We start from the raw sequence: 9,440 nt of genomic DNA, 5'->3' as shown, positions 1-9,440 counted from the left end.
AAATATAGAGCTGCCCTACCCAAAGATGGAGGCACATATAGATCAAAAAAAGATTTAAGTAAATATAAGGAAGCAGGGATACGGGGAGAAAGCGAGTAGAAGAAATCGCAACCAATGGCAGGAGGAATTCTTCTACCAAAAAGTGGCAGGAGGAATTAATAATCACCACCAGCTCTTGTAATTAACATAGGTACTAGTTATAAGTTTATGGTTTTACCAACAAAAGGTCTTATATATTTTTATGTACATAAATGTTTTCAATGCAGATTCTGGCAATATACAAGAGAAAAAGATAAAAAAAGAGCCGTTGCATCTGCCAGCTTTTTGTTAGCCTAATCAGGGAGGGCCTTAGCCTAGCCTGAGGCCCATTCTTCAACGCCTTAGTTAACTTTCGCTCTTCTTCTTCCATGGTTAGCTTTGTTTAGTGGTCTGGTTGGCCTCAGTTACCACCGCAAATACATCATCAATCCTACCTTTCATTCTTCTCCCATTTGGCCTCATTGTTTCACAGTCGTATATTGCCCTTTCATCCATCCGTCCGTCCGTCCATCCATCTCTCCATTGTTGATACATTGTTCCATGTTGGGAGAACTGGAGGGAGATGGTGAGAAAGAACAGGAGTTGGGTAAAGGGAAAGAGATTGTAGGGGAAGAGGGTGAAGAAATGAGAGAAAGTAGAGCTATGGTTGAGAAGAGGCAGGATAAGCTTTATCCTGCTCCATTGGTTTCCCATGAGGAGGTTGTAAGCGACCGTTCTGTTTTCATGGACACCCTCCGGCAGTTCCATGCTACCATGGGTACAAAGTTCATGTATGCATGTTATTTCTTTTTCTATCATTGCTTTGCTTTAGTCTGTTTCTTTAATTATCTTTATTTTATCTACAAGGAACAGTAAATAAAACAAACACAATCAAATTCTTACATTTATTTTAATCAATTTTAAGTTTTGATAAACCTATCTATTTTTGTAATGTGAAGGGTGCCTGTGATAGGAGGCAAGGATCTTGACTTACATCTCCTCTATATTCTAGTCACTCAGAAGGGGGGTATTGAAAAGGTGGTCTTCCTGCTCCCTAGTCTCTATCTATGTTGTTTAGATATTAAATATGACACTTAATCTTTAATCCTTCCTTTTTATTAATCTTTGTAACACTGCCCAACCTACTATAGTATTACTATTCACTAATAAACATTAAGCAGGTCATTGTGGAGAAAAGATGGAGGGAGGTCATTGCCGCATTCAACTTTCCTCGCACCACCACGAGTGCATCTTTTGTACTTAGAAAGTATTATTTAAGTCTTTTACATCAGTACGAGCAAGTGTATTTCTTTGGAGCTCAAGGCCCTCTCATACTTCCATCAGGTGGGCTCATGGTTGGTCATTTGTCTAGTCCTTTAAACTTTTATTTTTTCATTCATAGCTTTAGAAGTAAACATGTAAATTTACATGGTTAAATGTTATTTGGATGTAGCTTGTTTGCAAACTAAGACTCTCCATAGAAAGCTTGATCAAAATGAGTCTGTTTTGGACCCAGCCATGGCAGCATACAGGAGGAGGAAGAGAACATTCCCAGGTTCCCAATCAAATGGTGATTCTTTCATATATCTTTTTATAGTTTGTTGGACTAGACTCTTTGTTCCCTTTTAAATATTGACAGTGCCCAAGTCCAGACAACCTCTGCTTGGGTTCATGTAAGAGGGTATGGGTACAGTTCATATAACATTGAGATGATAATCACCATTTGCATATAGACTATGAGTAGAAAGACAAAATGTAAAAATGGGTGGTTGTCCTATATTTCTTGGTGTGATCATATATTTTCTTTCTGTTTCAATCACATAACACTAAGTTTTAATCGCACAACACTGTCCAAATTTCAGCCCAACATTATTGTCCTGGGTTGATCTTGGAAACCTGTCCTCAACGACGGGTTTAACATCACTGAGTTGGGCAGTGATTTTAAGAGTTGAGGTGATTTGGGATGTGGTATCGTTGGGGTGATCTCGTCACCTCTACCCACATCACTGTTGATCTTGGGGTCATCACCCATACTAAACGCCACCTGTAAGTGTTCGGACTGGGGTTGTCTTCTTTTTGGTGATGGCCAACTTTTTAGCTCCTAGCCATTATGTAGGAGTCTTGAATCATCCTTCTAGACAGTGCGGTATCAATGTAGTGTCGATTCTACATTAATCTGATCAAGCCCTTTGGAATGCCACATATTGCAATATCACGCATTGTTGGAGAGCCTTGCGACTGCTGATTAATCTATCTTAGAGCTGAGGATCTGACCATGTCACCATGTAATGGCCGAGGCTTTATGCAAGTTTTTATGGTTTAGTTTTCGTAATACATGTCGTTATTAAACCTTATTTGGAACTGCATCGCTAGCCATGGGGATGGGAGTTTGCTAAGACCAAGTCATTAGGCTATGTCATCGAGCTGTTGAAATATATTTTGCTTTGGTCAAGGACTGAGCCCTAAAGTTTGGATGCACCTCAATTTGTGGACTCGCAACCATTTCAGTTTGCAAATTGTAGTTACTTGGATGTCATTTAGATATAATCTTCCCAGGATGATGAATAGACTACAGGCTTTGTAGTGGATAAAGTATATATATATATATATATGTGTGTGTGTGTGTGTGTGTGTGTGTGTGTGAATATTAAGGTTGGCATAGCCTATGCAAAGGTGCTCCATTCTACCCAATTTCATATTGAAATGGTTCAATTTTCTAGTTCATCTTATTTCTTTGCTTGGAAAACTAATAATGAAGCAAAGCTTGCCTTTAGCATTTTTTTTTTTCTCTGTTGTATTTTGTTTGGTCTGCAGCCTCTTGCTCTGTCCCTCAGCTCCTTCCTCCTATGGGAAGCCAGCAAACAATAGGTCAAGTTTACACACCATGATATATATCTCTCTCTCTCTCAAAATCTGTACTCCACTCTCTAATTTTTCTAATTTGTTTAAGTTACAAGGTCTCCATTTCTTCCACAGCTAATGGCAATGGACTTGCAGCATTTGCTTCCATCCCTCGTGCCCCCACTATTGAGCAAGGTAGGCTGGCAACAGGTGATTTTCTCTCCCTCTTTCCTCCCTCTCCCCCATAGGTTGGATACTTGGATGAAGCTGTGGCAAGGTCTACCAAGTTACACTTGGCTTGGGCTATTGCTTGGCTTGGATTTCAACTTTAATTCATTTGTTGATGCATGTCAGACAACCCACAAACATGAGTACTGTTGCCTGCTTGGCCATTGAAACACATCATGAATTGTTTATTATTTTTTGATGTACATGAATTGTTCGTTACAGAAGCTAATCTACTGGATCATTAACAGCCTGATATAGGAGTATTTCTTGCATGAAGCTGCAAGAGTCACTTAAATAATAATACTAGGCCAAGAGAACTGAAGCACACAATATTCATTATGGACGATTGATGGAAAAGAAAATGAAGGTGGCATAAATTGTTTACTATGATATTTGCATGGCTAATTGCGAAAGTAACCATCAAGTGAAGCTTCTTAGCAAGTGCATTGGTCCATCAAATAAGTGCATATCTTTTTTTTTTTTTTTTTCTTTTGAGGTTGAAAAATAAGATTATATCTTAATTTACAATACTTTGGTAAATTGTTATTTTACCTTGAGAGTACCATGTTTAAGAAAGTAAAAAGAAATATGCTAGACAATATTTCATATGGCACTTCTTAAAAACCCGAGTGAAATTTTTCTCTTCATATTTTTATGTTGCAAGAGAATAATAATTCTGAACCACTTGCACCAAAAAATTGTTCAGATTTTCTAGTTGCTGACTCTAGACTAACCTAAACTGGTTTGTTCAAGAACACATCAAGAGCAAGTGACTTCTTACCCAGGATATGTTGTGCCTTGTTCTACTTTTATAGTTTTATGTCCTATGTATTTTTGTGTCTTAAGAAGCACCGTTTTCTCATTACATTGCTCTTGTTGCATTCAGTGCATTATCCCCTTTCACTAATTTGCGTGCCCACTTCAACTTGGTCCTACTTGCAAGTGATATCAAGAAATTGTTTGTTTAAGAAAAAAAAACATCTTCTGTCATGTATAATTTAATTGAAGACACTATCTTTTTAGACTACTGCTCAGAAAAGATTGCTCAGTGGCATTCCTTTGTGAATTAGATGCGGCATAATTATATGAAAATTTCTCAAAGAGTACATGGTTACTTGCACACCTGGAATGTACCATTGCTCTGAGTCATGTATGTCAATACTAAGTGAAACATTGATTCTTTCAGGGAAATATAATCTTCCAGTTACAGGAAGGATCGTTGGGAAGTTCGAGCATGGTTACTTTGTTACGGTGAACATTGGCTTGCAGACCCTTCATGGAATACTATATCATGCTCCCCAGCCTTCAGCCTCTTCCTCCATAGCAACTCAAAACAATGCTATGGTCCCATATGTTCCCCAAACGCAATCAAGACGCAGGCAGAGAAGGCACCGAAACCGTGACCCAGACCATCCGAAGCCCAACAGAAGTGCCTACAACTTTTTCTTTGCTGAGAAGCATGCTAAACTGAAGGTTCTCTATCCTAATAGGGAACGAGATTTCAGCAAAATGATAGGAGAGGCCTGGAATCAGCTCACTGAAGAGGAGAGGAAGGTCAGCATCTTTCTAATAGATTTTGTCAATGCATGCTTTCGATACAATAACAGATATATCATGCAACTTTATTACTGCAGGAGATATTTATTACTAGCCTTGTTTGTTCTGTTGGGCAGGTGTATGATGAGTATGGAATGAGGGATAAGGAGAGATATAGGAGAGAGAAACAGGAATACAAGGAGAGGTTGAAGCTAGCGCAAACAGAGGCAGTGAGAGCAAAATTCACTTGGGATAAGCCATCCCAAGTGAATTCTGAAGGTTGATATGCTCCCTTTAGGGGGTCAATGTTGTCAAGTTCTAAGCAAAAAGTTAGCACACTTGGTTAGGCTTCAGAGAGGGATACACATACAGTAAAAACAGTGCATAGCTCATATCAGAATTTCAAATGAATGTTTGCACTTCCATTTTACAGTAAGAACATCAAAGAAGTCCAGGTATACTTGAGATGGCAATCTTTTGTTGAAAGTATATACTATATATTGATATTTCCACTTATTGGCATTGGAAAACATCAAGCTCTTGCCGATACGGTGTTTCTGACCTTTTAAATGCTTAGGCCTCCTAGAAACAAAATTTTTGATCTAGGTGTTATTTGGTAGCAGAGCTTGTTAAATTTCCAGGATATCTATGGGTACATCAACATGGAATCAAGTCTGTTTATTGATCAGATTGTGACATGAAGCTATTCTGGTGAGTTAGATCCGGCAAGCATGCATGATTCCGTAACCTGATAACAAGGTCACAAAAACTGGACATGATCAGATCTGGAAAGTTAATCGGATGCTCATATCTATAAGATAATAATGATATAGTAAGCACCCACAAAACAGAATGGATGTTTTAAGGATAAAGGAAGGAATCTGAAACACAATAGGGTATTCTTGTAGGATTAGGTTGAAAATCTTGCTTGTTAATCTGTTTAACTCACATCTTTTATGGATCTTATCAAATCTGAGTCTCTGAGTCTGTTGGGCTGAATCAAGAGAAGGAGACTCGTAGAGGCCTTTTTTTTTTTCCCCTCTAACCACAGGATTTAGGTGGTGAGATATTGGGTTGATAGAACTATGTTAAAATGGGCGGTCTAGTCCATGAATTCAGTAGAAAATCTTACTGGATTAGCTAACAATAGTCCACCAAAATTACAAAAGCCTCTACCCTCAGCATACGGCTTGAAGTCAGCTGGAGATCTTGGATTTGGATTTGTAAAATAGGCTCAATGAGTTGGGTTCAAAATTAGATTGAAACTAATACAAAACCAAGTATCCTTATATACAAGTGCAAATGATTGAGACCGTATCTCAGGTTCTTGGGTCAAGATCAAGCTACATCTAGTGCAACTCTTATAGAGTTATATTTTTTTTGGAAGTAGGTGATGGAGGTTTCATTATCTAAGTTATTAGATATGGTCTACTAATTTTAAAGTGTTTACCCATCAAAATAAAGTGATTTAGCCACCAAAATTTTCAATAATACCATATGATATATAATATAACATTATATGTAATATATAACTTATCATATAATATGTTATTAACATAATAATATAGCAGGATAATATTTTTTTATTACGATATAATATAGTATATTAATATAATTATGTAAAATATTTATAAAATAATATTAGTAATATAATATAATATTTTATTATAGAAATAAATATTGATTAATATATCTTAATATCTAATTTATTTGTATTAAATATTATATATATATATATATATATATATATATATATATATATATATATATATATATATATATATATATATATATATGACTACGAAAAGTTATACGGAAGATTCTGGATATCATTTTATCTTCTTCCATGAAAATCTCATCTACAACGGAATCGTCATTTTTATGCTCAAATTAACGCTCAAATTAACTAGCAAATATGAGAATCGATATTATCGGCCAGAATGGAAGATCGATAGTTATTCATGGCCATCTTTTTTACAAATTAAATATGATTGTGATGTCTAAAGGCCGCTGGAAACATCAAACTATGATCTAAGGATGGCATTATAATAATAAAAGTGTGGTGTCCTCTTTATTTTGTATTTTTTACATGGTCCCAATCATGACATTATCTTATGACATTATCTTATGTCTATAACACTCATTGCCATATAGTACCGTTTGTGTCACTGGTATGCATGTACTAGTTAGGTAAATTGCAATCATTTTTAACTAAGATAGTTATTGATAAGAAATAGATATATGCTAATTGGGTAATATTATGATATCAAAAAAAAAAAAATTGAATAACTGATATTTTTATATAATTTTTAATGATAATAATTATAGCAGAATCATTGATTGTACAACACAATCTATCCACTCCATTAAAATTATATAAAAATATAAATTTAAAATAAAATATATAAAATAGATTCAAATTAAATATGAATAATAATATATTCCATCTTAAATTTGATTCCATATGATCTTTATCTACACTATTCTTTTCAAAGTTATATGTAAATTTTTTAAAATATTTATATTTTATCCAATTTGAACCGATCCGATTCATTCTATCTATTTGATTTGAGTTGAATTCTATCATTTACTCTTGATTCAAGATGGGTATCAATATAAAATTTTTGCTTATAGGATAGATGTAGATATTGGATAAATCGCAGCTTTTTCCAACCAGGCAAGGCGATTGTGAGATTTTGTGTCACAACGGTCGTCAACACAAGGACAACTGATTTTTTTTAAAATATATAAAAGAAAATAAGAACTGGTTTTTTCGTTCAAAAAGATGAAAAGATTATCTTTCCATCTGTTCCACCTCCACCATTCACTGTCATCCACGTTCCATGCAAATCATCAATTTGCTGAATAGTGGAAGCCAAACAAAGAGATCGGATATAACAAAAGAAAAAAATCCAAAGAAAGCGAGAAAAAAAGGGCTTAATCGCCCGATCCGACCTCAATTCATGGCCTTCTCAGCCCTCTTCTTCTCCCCCAACTTCGCCCTTCCCAAAATGTTCCCACCACGTCCCCTAACCCCCAAATTCCCCCTCCTCCGCTGTTCCTCCACCTCCCCTGCCGCCGCCGCCGCCGCCTCCTTCGACCTTCGCGGCTACTGGACGACGCTGCTTCCCCAGATCGAGTCCCAGCTCGACGCTGCCCTCCCCGTCCGCTTCCCGGAGAGGATCTTCGAGGCGATGCGCTACTCCGTCCTAGCCGGCGGCGGCAAGCGCGCCCCTCCCATCATGTGCATCGCCGCCTGCGAGCTCGTCGGCGGCGACCGCTCCGCCGCCTTCCCCACCGCCTGCGCCCTCGAGATGATCCACGCCGCCTCCCTCGTCCACGACGACCTCCCCTGCTTCGACGCCGCCCCGCTCCGCCGCGGCCGCCCCTCCACCCACGCCCGCTTCGGCGTCGACATGGCTGTCCTCGCCGGCGACGCCCTCTTCCCCCTCGCCTTCAGCCATGTCGTCGCCCGGACCCCGCGGGACCTTGTCCCCCCAGCCACCGTCCTCCGCGCCCTCGCCGAGATCGCCCGCGCCGTCGGCTCCACCGGCATGGCTGCCGGCCAGTTCCTCGACCTCACCGGCGCCGCCGCCGCCGGGGAGGCGGATGTCGTCGCCGTGCTCGAGAAGAAGTTCGGCGAGATGGCGGAGTGCTCGGCGGTGTGCGGAGGGATCCTGGGCGGCGCCGGCGAGGAGGAGGCGGAAGGGCTGAGGAGGTACGGGAGGGCGGTGGGGGTGCTGTACGAGCTGGTGGACGACATACTGATGGCGGACGCGGGGTCGAACGGGAAGATGCGGAGCAACGCCAGGGCCGTGGCGGCGCTCGGGATGGAGAGGGCCATGGAAATGGTGGGGGAGCTCCAGGGGAAGGCCAAGAGGGAGCTACAGAGGTTCGGGGACAAGTATGGGGACCGAGTGCTGCCTCTCTATAGCTTCGTCGATTACGCCGTCGAGAGGGGATTCGTCGTCGAAGCTGGAGGAGAAGGAGAAGTTGCTGCTGCTTCTGCCTCTGCTTCTGCGACTGGTGATGGAAATAGTGATATTGGAGTGGATGGTAACTCTGGACCTCCTTCTGGAGAGTGATGAAATGAGGCCATTAGTTTGTCTAGCAGAATAAATTCTGAGCTTTTCGATTCTTTTTTCTTATTCTTTTTGGTGGAGTGATGTGATTTCAGTTTAATTTATTTGGTTGGAACTGATGAAATGTGTGCCCCTAAACACCTTTTCCTTGTTGGGTAAACTATTGGTTCATTCCCTTGGATGCTTTGGCCACTGGTCATTCTTGGCAATTTGAGGTTTATAATTAGTCTGGAATGGTGATTTTAAGCAGCAGGAAGTTTACTAAATCTAGGGGGAGAATTTGGTGTTAGCCATTTCTACCTGATTAAATTTTGTATTGTGAGTTCCATGCTCTTCTAGTTAATGGTTTCGATGACAAACTGCGACTCCTTGAGCTGCCTGGAGTTTTTTGAGTAGCGGTAAGCATTAGATTCTCTAAGCTGATTAGAATGGTTATTAGCTGATTAGAATGGTTATTAGTCATTGCTACTTGATTAAATTTTGTATTGCTAGATTCTCTCTCATCTAAATGGTTTCGATGATAAACTGCACTTCTTTGAACTGCCTGAGATTTGTTTTGGTAGTCGTAAGCCTTAGATTAGAATGCTTTTAAGCTTATGCATTTCTAATATATGAAAAGTTGTTATTCCTTACAAACTGGACAAAATCAATATCTAGCAGTATTTGGGTGCAGACTTAAATAATGTTGAATATGAATTTGGTAAATATAGTGCCGCGATCGAGGCACGCTGCCAT

At 39.4% G+C, this 9,440-nt stretch overlaps 2 protein-coding genes across 6 annotated transcripts; both read left to right on the top strand.

Annotated features, from left to right (window-relative positions):
* The first annotated feature begins 433 nt into the window (after window positions 1–433).
* Window positions 434–5,417, top strand: LOC105032486 (high mobility group B protein 9). 5 transcript variants are annotated; one of them, XM_019846304.3, is made up of 8 exons: window positions 434–809; window positions 978–1,056; window positions 1,200–1,362; window positions 1,472–1,588; window positions 2,833–2,886; window positions 2,995–3,054; window positions 4,274–4,641; window positions 4,761–5,417. In XM_019846304.3, exons 1-8 carry the CDS (start codon window positions 580–582, stop codon window positions 4,905–4,907), a joined length of 1,218 nt encoding a protein of 405 aa, XP_019701863.2. In that variant the 5' UTR covers window positions 434–579; the 3' UTR covers window positions 4,908–5,417. The 5 variants fall into 5 exon arrangements, with proteins under 5 accessions (XP_019701863.2, XP_019701862.2, XP_010905242.2 ...); XM_019846303.3 differs by having other exon boundaries at window positions 2,995–3,069; XM_010906940.4 differs by lacking the exon at window positions 2,833–2,886 and having other exon boundaries at window positions 1,472–1,573; window positions 2,995–3,069.
* Window positions 5,418–7,419: 2,002 nt separating this feature from the next.
* On the top strand, window positions 7,420–8,761 carry LOC105032472 (heterodimeric geranylgeranyl pyrophosphate synthase small subunit, chloroplastic). The gene has a single exon (XM_010906927.4). It carries the CDS (start codon window positions 7,467–7,469, stop codon window positions 8,706–8,708), a length of 1,242 nt encoding a protein of 413 aa, XP_010905229.1. The 5' UTR covers window positions 7,420–7,466; the 3' UTR covers window positions 8,709–8,761.
* Window positions 8,762–9,440: the final 679 nt, after the last annotated feature.

Source organism: Elaeis guineensis, chromosome 11, assembly GCF_000442705.2.
Source record: "Elaeis guineensis isolate ETL-2024a chromosome 11, EG11, whole genome shotgun sequence".
NCBI classification, from domain to species: Eukaryota; Viridiplantae; Streptophyta; class Magnoliopsida; order Arecales; family Arecaceae; genus Elaeis; species Elaeis guineensis.
This window is presented reverse-complemented; position numbering and strand designations above follow the sequence as displayed.

Bases quoted from the DNA above. Each gene is read 5' to 3' on its own strand.
- LOC105032486 (XM_019846303.3), top strand. From the start codon at position 580: ATGTTGGGAGAACTGGAGGGAGATGGTGAGAAAGAACAGGAGTTGGGT. The intron at 1,057-1,199 runs GTGGTCTTCCTG...AACATTAAGCAG, and splicing joins AGAAGGGGGGTATTGAAAAG to GTCATTGTGGAGAAAAGATG. The intron at 4,642-4,760 runs GTCAGCATCTTT...TCTGTTGGGCAG, and splicing joins TCACTGAAGAGGAGAGGAAG to GTGTATGATGAGTATGGAAT.
- LOC105032472 (XM_010906927.4), top strand. From the start codon at position 7,467: ATGCAAATCATCAATTTGCTGAATAGTGGAAGCCAAACAAAGAGATCG.